At 44.0% G+C, this 18,101-nt stretch overlaps 1 protein-coding gene across 4 annotated transcripts in view; it reads right to left on the bottom strand.

Moving 5' to 3' along the window:
* Window positions 1-1,908: 1,908 nt before the first annotated feature.
* Window positions 1,909-18,101, bottom strand: part of ZFYVE1 (zinc finger FYVE-type containing 1) — a 30,759-nt gene continuing 14,566 nt past the window's right edge. Inside the window, exons 3-12 of one of the 4 annotated variants that reach the window (XM_006030360.2) lie at window positions 15,735-16,239; window positions 13,466-13,680; window positions 10,316-10,422; window positions 9,087-9,195; window positions 8,016-8,113; window positions 7,779-7,896; window positions 6,872-7,042; window positions 5,808-5,988; window positions 4,428-4,541; window positions 1,909-3,615 (exon numbers count right to left, since the gene is read on the bottom strand). In XM_006030360.2, the coding sequence (XP_006030422.1) occupies window positions 3,383-3,615; window positions 4,428-4,541; window positions 5,808-5,988; window positions 6,872-7,042; window positions 7,779-7,896; window positions 8,016-8,113; window positions 9,087-9,195; window positions 10,316-10,422; window positions 13,466-13,680; window positions 15,735-16,239 (1,851 nt within the window). In that variant the 3' untranslated portion in view covers window positions 1,909-3,382. Of the gene's footprint in view, window positions 3,616-4,427; window positions 4,542-5,807; window positions 5,989-6,871; window positions 7,043-7,778; window positions 7,897-8,015; window positions 8,114-9,086; window positions 9,196-10,315; window positions 10,423-13,465; window positions 13,681-14,612; window positions 14,882-15,734; window positions 16,240-18,101 lie in introns of those variants that run through there. The other 3 variants (XM_025211978.1, XM_006030361.3, XM_025211979.1) reach the window with 3 other exon arrangements.

Below are 18,101 nucleotides of genomic sequence, written 5' to 3'. Positions count from 1 at the left end.
GTGACGGGAAGAAAGATCGATAGGTGATCAGTCTATCGATCGGCAGCCGCAAGTCAGATAACTTCAGAGGCACTCTGCAGCGTGCTCAAAGCTCTTCGACTTGGGCGGAAGTCGCGCGGAGTTTTAAACGGCCAGCGAGCCAATTACTAGCCGCCACGTGTGAATAATTTAGCACTGGCCAATAGCGGGGCACAAATTTACATCCGAATAGCGGGAACTCTTTGCACCGTGCATTTCTGTGCTGCAAAGAAGAAATGCATCCTGCAAAGGAAACTGCAAATTGGCGGGAACTCTCTCCTACACGCGGGTTCTGAATTGCAGCAGAACACTCTGCCGTGCAAAGGAGCTCTCATGTGGCCAGGAAATTCCATAGTGCCGAGGCACCAAAATCACTGGGTTGTGACACTCAGTGATTGATTTAGGTGTCCTAGAATTCTATGGAAATCTTTTCATTGCCTTCAGTGAGAATGTAATTGAGGCTTAGTAGCACTTGGTCTACTTGTCTCTATGGTGACCATATTCCTGCCTCAAAGCAGGACCTTGAATCTGGCTCCTTTAGGGCTAGGAAAGAATCTAAAAAGAGAGGGACCCCCCCCGCCCCAAAAACAGAAAAAAACCCAAAAAAACACGCTTTAGCCTGTGCTCTATTTCCCATATGTTCACAATTCCCAGTGCAGTCAGAATAAGGAGAATGTAGGGCCTACCACGGACAGTTTAGCCCTACCACCTTTGACAGATGCAGCAATCATATCATCAAGGAGGCTTATTAGCCAGACACACAATTTCCCTTTGCTCCTTCCATCTAGGTAGTCTCACTGGACACACTTAAATGGAAAATTTGCACCGGTAGAACCTAAGGTGCAATTTAAAGACTTAGTTTAAATTAATGCAGCCCCCTTATGGACAGTCTTATTTCTGCATAAGATTGACTTATTTTAGTGTAGTTTAAGTGGCCTGGGTACAACATTTAAATAAAGATAAACCACTCAAAACTGAAATATGTATGCACAGAAGAATCCACACTAGATTAATTTTATTGGTCTAAAAACTGATTTAAAGGTAAACCAGTCCAATTTCCTTGAGAAAGCAATGTGTTACCATAATTTTTAATATTCCTTCTTGTTACCCTGCTCAGGCAAAAGTCTGTTGTTAGACTTTGGACTTTGCCTGTGCTTTGGAACTGGAGTATATGCTGGTTCTGAGCTACAGTATCCTCTCTGCACATGCTTGTCTAGAGATAAGACTACTCCATTTCAGGTAAGCACAAAAAAGCATCTTGCTTTGTTGAAGAGATCCCAGAAAGAAAAACCCTATAGCACCAGGATAGTCCATCAAGAATGGACTGCATGTTGTGACACGTATGTGGATACTAGAGAACATACATGCTGGGAATGTAGAAAGAGCATTTTGTTTCATCTTCCACTGATGCAGCAGATCTGTCTGCAGGGGGGGAGGGGGAGAAGGGGGCAAGGACAGGGAAAGACCCCAAAACAGATTCCAGAAGGCTTTTATACAAGGAATGTAATGGATGGTTTCTCTGTGTGCATTACCATAGTAGTAAAAGTTACATGCATGGAAGACGCACTGGGCATGTCCTACAAAACAGCAACACAGTGTAACTACAGCCTAACCCATTAAAAAAAATAAAGACGTCAAAGTGCAGAACTCTGCTGAAAAATGTCTTTCCTAAGATAAGACTTTTACCCACTCTTATCACACCATCACCTGTGGCAACTGTCTCCTGACTGCTTTCGATTACAAAATACAAGTCAGTCTCTAGCAAATATAGCCAATGCCAAAATTTTCCTGCTTCAGCCTGTAACAGGTGTTAGGGGGAAGCTACATTGCAAACACATTCCTTAGGTCTCAGAAAGGGAACTGGTTACAAGGAAAAAGCCAGTATACTTGTTCAGAAAGTATAGTCTTTTTATAGCAGACAATTGAATAATACAGTCCTAAATGGGGGAGTTGGGTGTTGAACTACACAACTGCACATTTAACAAGTTGGACAAAGATCAGTTCCAGGGAATTGCATCAAAACTCCAGTCACTACAGGTGAAGACAAGTCTCCTCCAGTAGGACCACCTTTGTCCACATGAGCCAAACAGGATATTTTCTAACCCAGTTCAGTTCATGATGGTCTTGTTTCTTGTTGTGGGAGCCAATAATCCACAGAAAAACAGAGTATTAGTTTAGCTGAGTGGTTTGATCACGGATGCATATGGGTCAGTGGTTTCACGTAAGCATCTCCTGAAAGGATAAAAAGTTCAGCAGATGTAACTTGCTAAGAGCAGGAGAGAAGAGGTTCCTGTTTTCCAGATGGATTGGCAGATTTGTTTTATTACAGGATTGGAGTCCTTTCCATACAGCTATCTCCAAGAAGCACCACGGATTTGGGAACCACATAAACAACTTAAGTAATTACAACCCAGGCAAACAGACTTCAGGCCATGCATTCTTTCACCTAACCAGGACTTCTCTTATCTCTGCTTGGAACATGAGGCTCTTGACGTGCAACAAGCTTCACGGAGAAATTTGTCTTCCCAAAGGAACTCCAAATGCAGGGCAAATGTGGTGAGAAAAAGACAACTCTGTTACCTTGAGATCCTGTACTGAAGTTGAAATGCCTGTTACTGGAGGTGCCTTGGTGCCAACCCATTTATTTTTCCTTTGACAGCCCTAGCTGAAACTCTACCAGGGCATTAGCTTTACTTCCTCTTCCCTGCACCACAGTCCCATGACCTGCACGCCTAGCACTTGGGACTGTGATGGAAATAGACTTTGCAAACTGATATGGATTTAACCCTTTTGTGCCATGAGATGGGGGGCTTCCAGATGCAGGGCCATTCCCATTGTCAAATGCAATTCATGTGTCCCACTCGAGAAGCCCTGAGCCTCCCTGGCAAAGGGCCCAAATCTTTACAAGCAGGACAACATAAGCAGCAAAACATTTAAAAAAAGAGCTGGAAGGCACTGCAGTAGCTACAAAGTTCAACCCAATACAGCAGGGAACAACTGCATCTCTTTATTTGAGCTAGAAATACTCAAAGCTTCATTTGCCAACTGCATCCTTAGTATACTAAATTATATAGAGAGATAGATAAATACTTTAACAGGAATAAAATACATTGGATTTTGGTTTGCTCATTTTACAAGTGAGCTCCCCTCTTCCCCAATCATTTTGAAATTAAAACCTGAAGGCCCAGTTTATTCACTCAAGCTCATTTCCCAGCATTCCAGGATGGAAATAACATGAGAGGGGGCTGGAGATCAGAAACATGCACTCTGGCTGCAACAGGTTAAAAGGTGAAAGGGAAACCAAATATTTTTTCTAACCCTGAGAACCTAAGGAATTGTGAAGGACCTGGAGGGGAAGCTGGGGTTAAAGGTCACCGGGTTTTTTATTGCAGTTAAAACAGACTCGAACTGGATGATCCCATCCACGGGAAGGAACTGTTCTGCGGTCGTGGGAACACTCATCGCAAAACCCTTGGCCGCAGGCTCGGCAGTGGTGCTTGGAGAGCTTGACGTTGAATTCCTTCCGGCAGTTGTGGCAATGCAGGATTTCATGATCTGGTACCCAGTACATGGGTCTCGCAGCATCTTTCACGAGACCTACAAAGGATCAGAAAGACCCACCCTCATTAGCACTTGGGTTCTCAGCTATGGAACAGGAGGGAAGGGCCCCAGGCCCTGCAAATCATATCTGTCACAGTCCCTAATGCTCATTTAGAGTTCTGTCCACAGAACATCATAGACTAATAGGCAAAACCCCAGCAAGTTCAGGCAATTTGAGGTTTTTTTCCTACAGATTCTTCCCCTGCATAATTCAACAGCTTTTTTTCTTACTCTCTCTAAATGGTGGCACCTTTTGTCTAGACACTCATTTCAAGGAGGTGGGCTTTCTCTTCCTCATCGAGAGTTCCCTCTGGTTTTTGGCCATCTCACTGGACCAGTGTAGCCACCATCCTTTTTGGCATGCATATAATGATGGAAGTAAGCAAAAGCTTCATTCCCATTTCCACTTCACTAGATCATAAAAAGTGCTGCCAGCTATATGAGCTGATGACATTCTAGCAGAAGGGAGAAAAGGACTGATCAGCAATTAGTGCCGTATGATGCTCTCTACTGCCCTCCAGCTCCTGGAGATGTTTGGTCATTAAGAAAAGAGTGCAGCTCGACTGCAAGACAACTGTTAAACTAGATGCGTCTGCTGAGCCATTGAAGTTGCTGCATGATACGTAAATGGCCAGCACTCTACATTCGAGAGCTAATTTGCAGAGGTGCTCACCACCCTTAAAAACAGGGCCTCCAGCCATAAATTGACTTTCATTCAAGAACTGAAGTCTAACCAACAAGAATGGTCTAACCAACGCAAAATAAAAATGTTTCTAAATGAAAAACAATTGGATTCCCACAATGCCCACCAAGTGGAATGTCGATGGCAGTCACCATAGCTCCGAGAGTGCTCTGCACTGCCTCGCCGACCTTCCTGGCAATCAGCGTTCCACCTTCCTCATCAGTCTGTGGCTCAGACACATCTGCATGACAGAGTTAGTGTTATAGTGTTCAGCTCAAGTTAGTTAGGGTTCAAGACAGGACACACAATTTATGCCATGTCTCAATTAACATGTATTAGCAGAGAAACTAGTGGACCCAGCAAAATTAAAGTTACTTTGCTTTAGCAATACTCAAGGGGCTCTCTAGTATCCCAGTGCAGGCAAACAATACTCAGCCTTCACTTCAAATCCTCCTTGCCTTCCCTTAATTTTCTCAACCTTCACTGTTATGATTTCCCTCCATCCAAGTAGACAAAAGATCCCCCATCTACTCTAGCACCAACATCCCCTGTCATACTACTCCCAACTAGCAGGATGTGCTGTGCAACTGGGCTAAAAATCCAAAATGAATAATTCTAAAGGATCACGTTTGCCAGTAATTGATTATGAAGAGCCTTTGTCAGGGTGATCTTTCCAAGTTCCTTGACTTCCCCAGTAAAAGCATTTACGGATTCAGTGTGAATGCCTGCCCCAAAGAACACTGTACCTATTGTAAGCAGATCTATTTACCCATTCAGAGCAACTGAGATCCCAACCTCACAGTCTGCCCTAGAATGGGGGTGTTATCAAGGGACCAATACCAAGACTGTAGACACAGGGTATAAACAGACATTGCCAAGTGAAATGGATCAGCTGTGGTAAGATGTCACACTAATCCACTTAATTGGGTAAAACATATGGCCCATCGTCTTCCATTGGACAAGGGCCTGATCCCACAGGACAATGGTCAATGTGTTCCCCGCTTACAGAAATATGCCTTAGACTCCCTGGGCCACATCTCTAAGCAGGGAAATCTACAGGCTTCAGGCAATCTTGGAGGCTTCTCTCTAAGTGGGGTGCCCCAGCTTTCCCTGCTTACAGAGACATGCCCCAGCAAAATCTTCCAAGGCATGTGTAAGCGGGGAAAACTGGACAGGCACTCCTGGGACTTGTGGGACCCTATCCTGTATGGGAATTCCTGGGGCATAGAATCAGGCCCCTCAAACCCTGGAAGTGCTTGCCCATGCAATTGGAGATCATGGGTAGCTTCATAAAACTAACATGTATGCCACAATAAAAGCAGGAGGAACGATTACCACCTTTGTCACAGCCACAAATGGTGGGCATTTGTGGTGTGAAAAGGAGTAGACATCCATTTGCTTGGCCTTTATGCCACCATAAAAATGTTTATCGTCTATTTACACCTACAGTGTCTGATTAGCTCTGACCGTGTTAGTTCCCAGGACCAGGATGAGTAGGTCAGATTACCTAACTGGATGCCCCTGTTGTCATAGCAGCTGTCACACACTCGCACAGGTGCTGAACCCCACCCCCGCTCTGGGACAGGGCGGGACTTGGATGAGCAGCCATCACAGAAGCCCTCTCCACAGGCCCGGCAGTGATGTTTAGTATCGTTATCTTTAAAGGGTATGCCACACTTGTTGCAATTCTGAAGATGACAAAACAGAAAGAGAAACTGTCAGTTCATTTTTCCTAACTGCCTTTAGCATGAAGAGCATCCAAAAAGCCAGAGCCTGCAGCAGCAGGGAGTATGGCACACCTGGACCCTCTATGCACTCCCATTTTACCAGTCTGTCTTTCACTGAAGTTTCATAGATTAAAAACGCCACTCTGGGTGGTACAAACATTGTCCATCTGGCCCCAGGATTTCAAGCCTAGAGAAAGGTTCTGGCTAGGGTCAACATCATTACCATGATCCCTGTGGTCTTAATTATGATTGTATACTGCTACGCTTTCCTGGATACCTAGAGGCCTACCAGCTGCACTGTAGGTACAACGTTAAGATGATCATTTCCGTTTTTGCCATCTATCTGCCCAATTCCTCTCCTGGTTCTCTGGAAGGAACTGAGAGACTTTTTCTAATTGAATAGCCAGGGCCAAGTTTTAATCTTCAGCTTTATATTTGGTGCAAGTCAGCAGCTCTCATTTTTGTGAGAATGCAAAACTAGGCGCCTAGGACTTCAAATGTGGTTCTTTAAACCCACAGACAGGATCATGGGAGCCAGCATTTTCATCAACAGTATTGATGGGGTGAAAGGGTCTACAATAGGGAGGGGCAATTAAATGGGGGGACAGAAGGGTAAGAATGATATCTGATTCTATGTTTAACCTTTCTCGAACTGAACCAAAACATGGAACTAGCAGGGAGCTTTAAAAGAAGGTTAGTTTTACTTGCAGTCCTAGGGATGAGAGGTCTGAAACCAAACAGATATTTTATTATCTTAGTAGTGGTTGGCAGAAGGGAATTTTCAGCTATGCACAGAGAGAAGCATTTTTCTTAAGAGCATGGAGGTGTAGTAGTTCTGGTGTACCAGGATCTGAGAGTTGGGTCTCCAGTAGGCAGGAGCAATCTGGTCCGTCAGCCAAGAGGTCACAGCTTTTGTGGGTCCCAAGCTAAGCTCAGACACGGACTGTGCCATGAAATTCATCCCATCTAGCAGACGTTGAGCTGCATTATTGTTGTCTTTCAGAAATCCATCCGTCTATAAAATAAAAATGTGGATTTATGTGATAAATTTAAGAATTTTACGAAATTTAAGAACTGACAGGAAATCTCATTTCTCACACAGCCTTCCCTCAGAGCAAAATGTCCATCCATCACTACTGTTAAACTTAAGCATTGCACCTGGAGGTTCTGCACTTCTTCTTCATAGGGCAAAGGGGGATTGTAATGATGTAAGCATTTACCCCAAGAAATCTAATACCAACTGGGTCAATTCACAGCCCCTTTTCCTTTCAAGCTAACCTGATTACTGTACAACATGTTGTGCAACGCTTTCAGAGGAGATGGAACTTCCTCTCTGTCCTTTGTGGACATTGGAGATTCTATGATACTTTGTTAGAGGAAGGGTTTTCCTGAGTGTGTCTTTATACCATTGTTTTCTAGAATGCTGTGCATGGTTAGTTTTCACAGGGAATGTGTGCATGGAACAGTTCAGAAGGAAAGCCACTAATATTCTACATTTTTGTTTAGACTTAACAGATCTCTTCCATTTCTGATGATTTAAGTTTTCTAACTCTTCACACACACGGCCACTGTAACATGGTTCACTAGTACCATCTCCAATCCAGTTTTTAATGTCTGCCCAGACAAAATTGACAGCCTTTTACTCCATGGATCCCACACTTAGAAAGATGCTCAATAGTCACAGTACTACCACTACCTAAACACCCTTCCACTACCACCCCATTCTCCAAAACCACCTCACCAAAACTTACTCCTGGCCACACATGCTCGATTTCCGTCCTCACCACTGTGTCCACAGGATCTTGGTTTCCAAACCAGTATTGTCGGCTGCGGTATACCACTCCACAGTTAGGGCACTCAATCACATACCTTTGCAGGGAGTAGACAAAGAGAAGAAAGGGTCACCTTAGTAAGGAACTGGAGGCCAAAGGATCTGGCAAGAGGAGAAAATATGGAAAAGCAGAGAGACTCCCTGCTTCTGTGCTCACCCTGACCAGGCGTACTTGGCAAGGCCCAACCAAGGCGAGTCAGTGGAAGCAGACGTTTTGGGCACCACGCTGACCTCCTTCCCTCGTTCGTAACAGCCCTAGAACATGAGTAATAAATTAAAATGGCATATCTTGGAACTGTGAACTCCATGATTCCCATAGCCATTTGGTCATAAAGGGAATAAAGGCTGTATTTGGTGTTTGTTTGTGGAGACTGTTTGCTAAAAAGAGATCACATGATGAATCCCATGATTGGTAATGGCGGTTTTGTGCATTATTTCCCAGGTGACTTCATTAGCCTAACAACAGAGATGACTAGGGCTGAAAAACTAAGCCTCCCACAAGGCCATGTTACACTCAGCTCAGAGAAATCAGCTACTGTAAGGGTGGGTGTAAGGAAGTGGGGAGAACAATTAAAGTGTACTCAGCATGCTGAGACTGAAGGGCAACATGTAATGCCTGGTTCATCTTGAGATTTGGGAGCAAAGCTGGTGATTTAGTTAGTTAGTGAACAATACCCACAGTGTGATTGAGTTGCATTGAAACAGAACAAAAACCGCAGTGCCATTAAAGATCAACAGGGGTCTTGCTCTTGTGTCAGTGCCAAGGGCTGCTCCTACAAATCTCCAAAACAAAAGGAACATGCAAGCGATACTCCTCATTCATGGGCATTTTTACACATGCTGTGGGATGCACCACTGGGCACTTTAATTAGTGAGCTCTGCTAATTAATAAGTGCCCATGCGTCTCGTATATCAATGTCACCGCGCATCCCCACACTGAAAAAGTGGCAGTGGGGTGCTTTGATCTAAAGCTCAATCATGTTTTATTTCATAGTGCCTCACCACCATTTTTTCAGTGCAGAGATGCATGGCGGTGCTGATACATGCAACGCAGATGGCTGCCAGAGTATGTCAATTTTCATGCTCCAGCAGACTCAGTTAATCCAACGCCCTGGCTTTCCAGCATGTTGCAGCAGGCTCCACGCACATGTATAGGAGCCCATAAGCCTCAGTTCTCCTTCTCTCTTCCCCTCCATTTCCTGGATCCTGTCCCTACAACTTTGCTTACCTTGCAAGTATAGACTCTGTTGTCATACTGGTGAGAGTATCTGCATCGGCTCCTGGATTCATGAGGAATTCCTTCTTTCGCATGGTTCATACTGTTTTTGCAGCCACATCTGGAGTTCAAATGCAAGCAGTGAGCCAGCTATAAAGTCAGTCAATCTGACACTGGACAAATCTCAACATAACGTCAGTTATGTTATTAACAAACAGGTATAGTCCTGCTAATCTCAAACCTCTTCAAAACGTGTATATCTAATACTGATTTTATCTGTCACTGAAACGTCTGAGTGAGGTAAAGCAACCATTTCGCATCACAAAACAGAACTACGGAACATTTTGGTGCAGGAAATGAATATTGTACCTGGTTTGTAGAAAATCTAGATGGAACTAATCAAATCTAGAAATTGGCCAAGATACCTAGGCTAGCTTCCCAGCTCTTACAAAGTGTGCTATAGAAGAATCTCTAATGACCTCAAAAATTGGCAATTTAGTTTTACTTTTTATTTGACAGATAGGACTTCCAGCAGAACAATCCATTGTAATCATGCTCATACAGCTCAGTATGATTTAGGAGCACTGTCCAGCACTTATTGATTCATCAACCCCATGCCCAGGACTTTCTGTAGAGAGGTCTTCCTCTCAAGTTCCAATCAAGTCCAACTCTTTCAGGTATGCAAAATTTTTGCAGCCCAGGTCAGCATGGCTGCTACTCACAGGCCATACGTTACAGTTCAACATTGGGTAAAAATGATCAAAGCATACATCTACACAATCGGCTATTTTAACCTAACAGGAATAACTACCAGTGGAGCCTTTCTAACTTCTGAGGATTTTTGTAGATTGCCCATTTCTAACTCCACCCTATGATGGGCTTTTGCAATTTGGAGACCATATACTTACATATGCTATTTGTGGAGGAGACACAGGCAAAGAAATAACAATAATACATGAAAAACCGAGGACAAAGACCATGCTATCTAGCTGCAATGTGGCGACAGCCATTGTCAAAGTATATAAATTAAACCGTTTTTCAGCCAGTTCAAATAGTTTCCGATTTAAAATAAAAACAGCCAAATTCTGTATTTAAATGTTAAGGTGGTACCACACTGATGTCACTTCCTGATGCTTCTTTTCAGGGTACTTGTGACCTCACAATGACAATACATTCTGATGTTAAATACCCTGACACTACTAAGCACTAGAAGAATGATAGCTTGTTTCTCATGGACTTACCCACAGCTGAGGCATACAGAGGAGCAAGTGAAATACTCATCTGGAAAAAAGGAGCTGTGAGCCATCTGCTCATCAGGGATCTCACCACTGAACCGGTCACTCAGTGCCTGTTAGAGAGAGAGAGAGAAAAAAAAATGGTGAGGAATTCAGAGCAACAGAGAGTGATTCCCCAGGTCAGTAAGAGCTTTCTGTTAAGATGCAGGTCTTCATGGACATCCCGAGATGCTCCTCATAGGTGCCCAATCAGTTCTTCTTTTGGAAGAGAGAACTATCTGGGCATTGCAGCTAATGAATAATGGATTGCTAATTAGGAAACCATACCAGCCTGAGCCACAAAGAGAAATGCAAAATCCCCTCCGTCTTCCTTCTAACAGAAGGACAGTAACCAAACAAGACCAATTGGCAGCGAGATGGGTTGGGTGATCTCATGAATATTTTCCATCTTTGGAGTTCTGTGAATGGGCAAAAAGGATTGGAGAAAACAGCTTATATACACCCAAATGAAACAGTTGGGTGAGGGGTAAAAAAGGGGATTTTGTTGCTTTTCCTGTGGGATTCAAGTTTGCCCTTGCATGCTTAATATATTTGCTGGGCTTCAAACTAGGTGACGTACATTAACTAATATTGATTAAGGTCAATGGAAACCACAGGTAGCGTCATGTAAAATAGTTTAAGTGAGGTTCAGGGCCTGGCTGTACCCTGTAAAAAGCTACAATTAGTGTATTCAAGAGCCAGAGTAATGTTGTTTTAAAAAGTTGTATTTGTACACGTTTTGATATACGTGCCATGAAACTTGCCCTACCTCCACTAAGCACCCTGGTGTCTGTCTTAGGTTTCCCTGCAGTACTGAAGTGTTGAACAAATTGAAAGGGTAGGATAAGCTCAAGTTAAAGATTTCGCCACACTATCTACATTTCATACAGATGAATCTCAGTCAAACAATTCCTTTCTGCCAATCCCTCAGGAGATTATGCACGAAGTATTATTATACTAATACTAAACACCTGATTATTCTATTTTGCAAGGTATTTGGAAGAGATCATATCAAGCAAGGGTACACTGTATGATACTGTTTTGAAAAGTACTGTCCATCTTGCCACTGGTTTGGGGAAACCAAGTCTTTCAAGGTCTTTGTAGTAGTGAATTAAGGACAGGAAGTTATATTATTCCTTTCACTTGCACCTTATCACCAAAGCCTCTTTCTTTTCATATGGCTATCACCATCAAGTTAGCCTGCTGACATATGGAACTGCAAGCTCATCCAGCACCTAGCAAAAGAAATCGCCGATACCACCTGTTAATTTGCTGGCATCTTGGATCCCTCTCAGGAAGGCTTCAGACCTAAGTATGGTACAGAGGGAGCTTTTATTTTGCTCTGCCTCAATTCCAGAAAGCTCAAAGGGATTATTAAACACTCTGACTTAACTAGCTCAAGGTTTTGTACAAGGAACATGAAAAAAGCTTCATCTCCAAAGTCTCACAACTCAATCCTCTCCCATATTGTTCACCACCTCTCAGAAGCCAGTGGAGAGCTACTGAAACACAAGCAATATACAGATGGCAGCAGAGGTTTACATATCCTTTATATCCAACATAAACAGTACCAGCTGCCAGCTCTCCCAATAATGAACTCAAGACCTGGATGCAGAGCAAATGAACCAAGGCAAGACACTGGTGATGCTGATAAGAAATGAATAGACCTAAAGGACTTATTTCCTTGTAATAACTCCCACCATAGAAATAGGGTGAGGGGACTTCTTTTTAGAGTCAGATTATAATTTTGGAATCTTTAGACACTGTTTTGCTGGATGTCCACATAGCCATGGTAACAAAAATTGCTGTTTCCATCTGGGAATGGTCTATAGAGTACAGTCTATCCTATCAGATACAAACCTGGGTATAACACTCTGTAGCCACATGCCTGGAAAAAGCTGCAACTGATATAAAATGCAGCTGCCAGTATTAGTAATAGATCACTGGGATCACATACTGCATACGTTCTGCCCTCAGTACTGACTATCCACTGATTACAGAGTCCAGTTCAAGGGATCAGCTCTGATGTCCAGAGGCCTCCCTTAAATTGGCTACAGCTAAATAATATCCCTTGTCCCTCCACAACCAAGATACCTTTTACAACAGCTAAATTCAACTAGACCACTGGAAACATCCCACTAATAGGAGGTAGCTCGAGAATGCAAGAGGAAGATGCAGATGATGAAACTTTCCAACCTAGAAAGAGATAGTAATGGCCACAGAACCAACTACTGTCCAAACTAAATGCAAACTCATTTCTTCAGTTTAGTGTGGGAAAAAACAAACATCAGTGAGCTAACAAACAGAATTGCTGCCCCAAGCAAATCCTGCAGGACAGTGGGCAAGTAGGAGGGGGGCTGGGGGGGGGGAAGGGTGAGAGGAAGGGAGAGAGGGACAAATGGTTCCGAGGACATGGGACACAGGATTCAAAAGCGGAGGTGGGGGGCCTCTGTAAGGATGGGGGATCCCTCTTGCCCACCCCTAGTTATGCTACTGCCAAACATGCATTGGATAAAAACAAAAACTCAGTCTCCTTTGGTTTGGAAATTAAGAGTATCCCCAGATACTCTGGGGATAATAATCCTACAAATATCTCAGTCCATCTAGTATGCTTCCATTCTCAACACTCCATCTCCTGTTCCCACCTGCCTTTCAATCCACTGGCACATCTCACTCCTCCCTTTGCCCCTCCTAGCTCCTTGAATATACTGTCTGTATCCCATGCCAAGATTTCCTTGTTTGTAACTCCTTTGGAAAGCCCAGCAATTTGGTATGGAAGGTACCCTTAAGAAGCTCACTAATAGCTTCTTCCTAGCCAAGTCTATGGGTCTTCCAGTGCTCCTACAAACCTTTTCACCTCAACTTCCAGGGTTACCATCATTTCTTTTACATTTTCTTTCCCCTAGAAAGAACCACCCAACTTATTCATCTATTATAAGTCGATCTGTACTAAAAGACTGCCTCTTGTCCAGATAACTGGAATTCTGCATTAGCATTCCGTGTATTCTAACTCTGTTAGGTGCAAGGTATTTAGCAATGGTGTTACAAATATGAATAAGGACACTTTGCACATTGGTCCAGCTCCCAGTGAGCCACATTTTGCTACAGATGACTTACTTTCAGCGCTTTGTAGATAACCCCAGGTTGCCGGGGAGAGCGCGTTGTATTGTTCTCCAGCTGCTGCTCTATAGCTCGCCTAAGTCCCGAGAAGTCTGTAGGGGGATTGTAAGTCCTTGTTCCCTTGTAGTGAATTGAGCTGAAGGCTTCGGGGAAACAGCTTAGTTTTCGAAACCGATCCTGAATGAGTTTCTCAGGCACCTCGGAGGGGTGATCTAAAAACACATTCAAAAGCAGCAACAGGTACATTAACAACAGTTGATTTAAAACAACACTTAATCATGCAGTGTTTTAACAGTGTCAAGTGCTATACTAACATTCCTAACTAACTCTCATCACACTTCTGTGATGCAGATAAATTGGCATTGCTCTATTTCACGTGTAGGAAAAGGGAAATACATTTTCAAGAGGTGGTCTCTAATTTTGAGTGTCCATCTTCAGACCCTAAAACCAAGTTTTAGAGATCCTCTAAAACTGAAATCACTAGCAACTGCAGTTGCCAAACAAGTTCTAATGTCTTGTTTTATGAGTCCAAGCTAGGCACCAAAAATTAGAGGCCATATCTGACCCTAAATAAACACTCCAAAAACAGGGTTTGTTATAACCCTACAGTCCATGGCACCAAGCTGCCACACCACATCATGAGAAGCCTAGTGTTCACGGCTGATCGCTGCTCTGTTCTTTAGGCTCACCATTCTCAAGATGATTGTTCTCCATGAAGGCCGGTGTAGGAAAGAGGAAGTCTTTATCAGCCCTCCTCTATGAAACACAACCATAGAGAATGGACACTTTCAGGCCAAATCACCAGCCACACTAACTCCTAGAACCAGCTTCCAGCAATAGCATATTCAGACTCACCCCTCCCCTAAAAGTCACATGTATCCCATAACTGTCCCTCAATTATAAGTAACTGTGCATTGCTGCAAACCAATGTATATTAGGGAGACATGCCACCTGCAGCAATCAGCTGACACCCCAAAGCATATGCTTGTATTACCCTGCATTTGCACACCAAGCCACAAATGTCATTACTGGTCATAATATTAACCAGTTCCAGCATTTGACTCTGACCTCTGAGGTAGCAAATTCTACCAGTTGACTAACATGCTGTGTGAAATGTGACTTCCTTCACTGCTTTAAAAATTACCTGGTCAAGATGAGAGGGTGTTGCCATTTTTGCAGGACCACTTTGCTGATTAGAAATGCACTTTAAAAAGACAGGTAGGTGCTGTCCCAAGTCCCTTGGACTTTCTATTCCCCATGAACTCTCTGGTCAGTTAAAACAGCAACAATAGTGCAAGTTGCTAGGACTTGAGTTGTTGTAGTCTTGCATAGCAGGTAATTTCCAGATGTTCCCAAGCAGAAGGAAGGTAAGCCCTGCCTGTGGTGACAGAGCCACCTGAAAGTACCAGAATTCCCCTCAAAGACTGGGGAGGACACGGAGAGACAAGTGGATTCACAGCACACTTTGAAATGGATACATCTGGGGAGAAATCTGTAGATTCTCTTGAAGTCAAAGGCAAAACTCTCATTGGTTTTCCAGGAAGCTAAGATTTCACCCAGAGACATGAAGATAAGTAATATATTTTAAAATATGCTTTATGCAAATTGAGTTTAACATACCAGCAAAGGAAGTGGGAGGCAATGAGAAATGAAAGCAGTGGGCTACCATCCTTTAGGACACAAAGCAAGCCCCTACTGGCTCCATTGCACTTTTATGCTGCTGTATCAGTCCGTCTGCCACTGGCCTCCACCGTCACAGTCCCATTCCCATGCCTGCTTAGGAAAGGTCCCAATCCACAGAAGTCATTGACTGTGCCAGGGGCAGGGTACACATTCAGCAACAAGTCAGTCTCCTTTACTCTTGTTAGTATGCAGGTATAATTTATTGTTCATTCATTTATTGTTGCAAGAGGACCCTCTGCACCCCTGCCTAAACCTGAGGGTCCAACCAGGTTCACTTTTCCAAACTGTACTGCAGCTTCCACGGCCCAATGCTGCAGTCATCATCCTAGGTTAGAGAATCAGACTGAATTCTCTTCAGAACTAGTCAATGCTGGTCCCTAACTGGTGCTTGATATTGCTCTAGGCCACACATTTACTCAAAGTAGAGCCTCTTACCTCCTCAGTCCCTCTGCCAGCCTGGACCATGAAAAAGGCCAGGTCTCAAATCCAGTTCAGATCACTGACTACTAGGTTACAGATCTAGTTTAACAAACAGATCATGTTCAGACACATTTTGATTCCAGACCTCTTTCTCTCTACTTACCAGAGCCCAGGAGCTTGGTGTACACAGTCTCATGAAAGATGATCACTCCAGGACCTAGGGTGGACAAGGGAACATCTAGACCACAACGGGCTGTAGTTGCCTTCAGCTCCTTGGTGAAATGTTTCAGGTAGGCCTCTGAAGCATCCCCAAGGAATTTGAAGAGGTCATTATGGAGTCTGTCAGCACGGGTACGATAGATGACAAGATCAGAAATGGCCAGGACCTTCAGAAGCAGCCGTGTTCTCTGGCTCAGATTCACAGTAGCTCCAAGCAGACCTTCTGTGTCTATTACCACCACTTTGCGGACAGGGTCATAGGCTACCCATACACCAACTGTACAGGACTCTTGAGCTGGAGAGGTCTTGAAGACCTCTCGACCATAGAAGAAAGTGTGATTAAGGGTGTGTGACTTGCCATCTCCAGTGTTCCCAAAGATGGATACCACCTTGAGATGCTGGTCAGGTGTGCAGTCCAGTCTTTTAATAAAGTCTTCTTCATTCTTCACCTTCCAAAATAAGAAAAATGACAAAGATATTATAGCTTGAAACTTGAGAAGCCAATACTATAGCAGTGTCGGCATTAGCACTTATGAGGTTAATAGGGAAAAGCAGCCATTGTTTAGGTCCACTTGCAAGCCTTTCAAGCATATAGAAGCACCAAAGGGAAGTAGTGGCCAAATCCAAATGACTTTCAATGGGACACAGGTTCCGATGTCAGAGGTGCTTTTGAAAATGTTGCTCCCCATCATTACTGATGAAATTAAGCCTCCTTCATATCCTATTACCAGCCTTTCCAATGTAAGGATAGCTTTACTCTACTAGGATTGAATAGCTTAAGCAGATTTGTGAAAGCTGCAAGACCTGATGTTCCACCTCCTAATTTGCTAGATAATGCCTTTTCCTACAAAAATTAACACACACCAGTGACTAAACATAATATGCCAAGAAAGCAACTGCCCTTCAGTACACCTAGGTGCTTCCCTTGTTCATCTGCATGGATTAAGTTACACTTTTCATTTAGATGAAAGTAGTGTGGGACAATGCTGCTCAGATACTAGAGTAACAGAGGCCATATAAATCAGGTAATTAAACAGATATGGCAAACTCTCACTAAACACCTCATTTCTGTTGCAGAGTATTGGTGAGCTAGAGCTCAAAGGTTTCATTCCTCCCAAAGTCTTGTTATTGTAGTGTGTCCCTTGTGTAAGACCCCTTCAACAGGTCTTACCTCAAGACAGTGTGGGATATAGGAGAAGCATAATAGAAAAACTTAATGAAAAAGGTCAATTTCAGACTATTCCTCTCGAGTTTCTCCACAAGGCCCTCTTCAGCTACAAGAGGACAGGGATTCCCCTTCTACTTTTCAGGAATGACTGAGGGGTCCTTGGCCATTCCCCAGGAAAGCCCCTTCCCCCATGTTATTTTTTTTTTACAAGGCTCCCCCAGGCAAATACAGTTTGAGCATCTCAAGATGCAAGATCCACAAAGGTCAGGAGGCAGTGAATGGTTTCTTTGAACAGATTTATTCTTAGATCAGTGATTCAGTTCCTTAAGCCTCACCCTACCCCACCCTGCTACAGTCAGATCTGTTAGAAGGATTCAGATTCCACGTCGGCAAAAAAAAAGTTGGTTTCCCAAAGAGTAGCTTGGAGAAGTATTCAGATTTTAAAGGCCAGGAAGCTACTCCCTGGCTCAAAATATTTAAGCGTATTCCCTAGCATAAGGGAACATAGAAAAAACAACCATTCTTCTCACATCTACGGTGACCATGTTATTTTTAAGGAAATCCAGGTCACTCTCCCCCACCCCTCCCCATAGATCCCTGCCACAGGCAGGAACAACAGAATGCCCTGCCCAACCCCTCCACCCCCGCCCCACCACCCAAAAGCGGCTTGCCAGTTCCACATCTACAAATGCAAAGCAAAGCCCTGACCAGCTTCAGGCCCTGATTTTATTGCTCTATTGCTGACCCTACATTTGAATGGGACAGCCTCAGCCATTGGCGATGCATACAGGGTGCACATGCACCCCGAGATCAGCCGTGTACCCCCTGGAAGTGCCAGCTGCAAAACCAGAAGTCCAGTTTCGTCGCTGGCTTGGCAATCGGCTGCTGGGGACCCCCCCAGACTTAGGAGGCACCAGTTGCCCACGGCCTCAATTATAGTTATCACAGTACTGTCGTCTGGCCTGCAGGGCTTCTCACAGACCTGTGGAAAACTCCAGGCCCTGCACACTGGATTGGGCAATGCTAGGCCCCCAGGGCCCATTCCTGGTGTGCAGGGCAGGGAGGGACAGCATCAGCCCATGGGGCCAAAAGCTTGAGCACCACCACTGATCTATACCATCCCAGGCAAGCGTTTGTCAAGCC

This window comes from Alligator sinensis, unplaced genomic scaffold (genome assembly GCF_000455745.1).
Source record: "Alligator sinensis unplaced genomic scaffold, ASM45574v1 scaffold381_1, whole genome shotgun sequence".
Taxonomy (NCBI): domain Eukaryota; kingdom Metazoa; phylum Chordata; order Crocodylia; family Alligatoridae; genus Alligator; species Alligator sinensis.
This window is presented reverse-complemented; position numbering and strand designations above follow the sequence as displayed.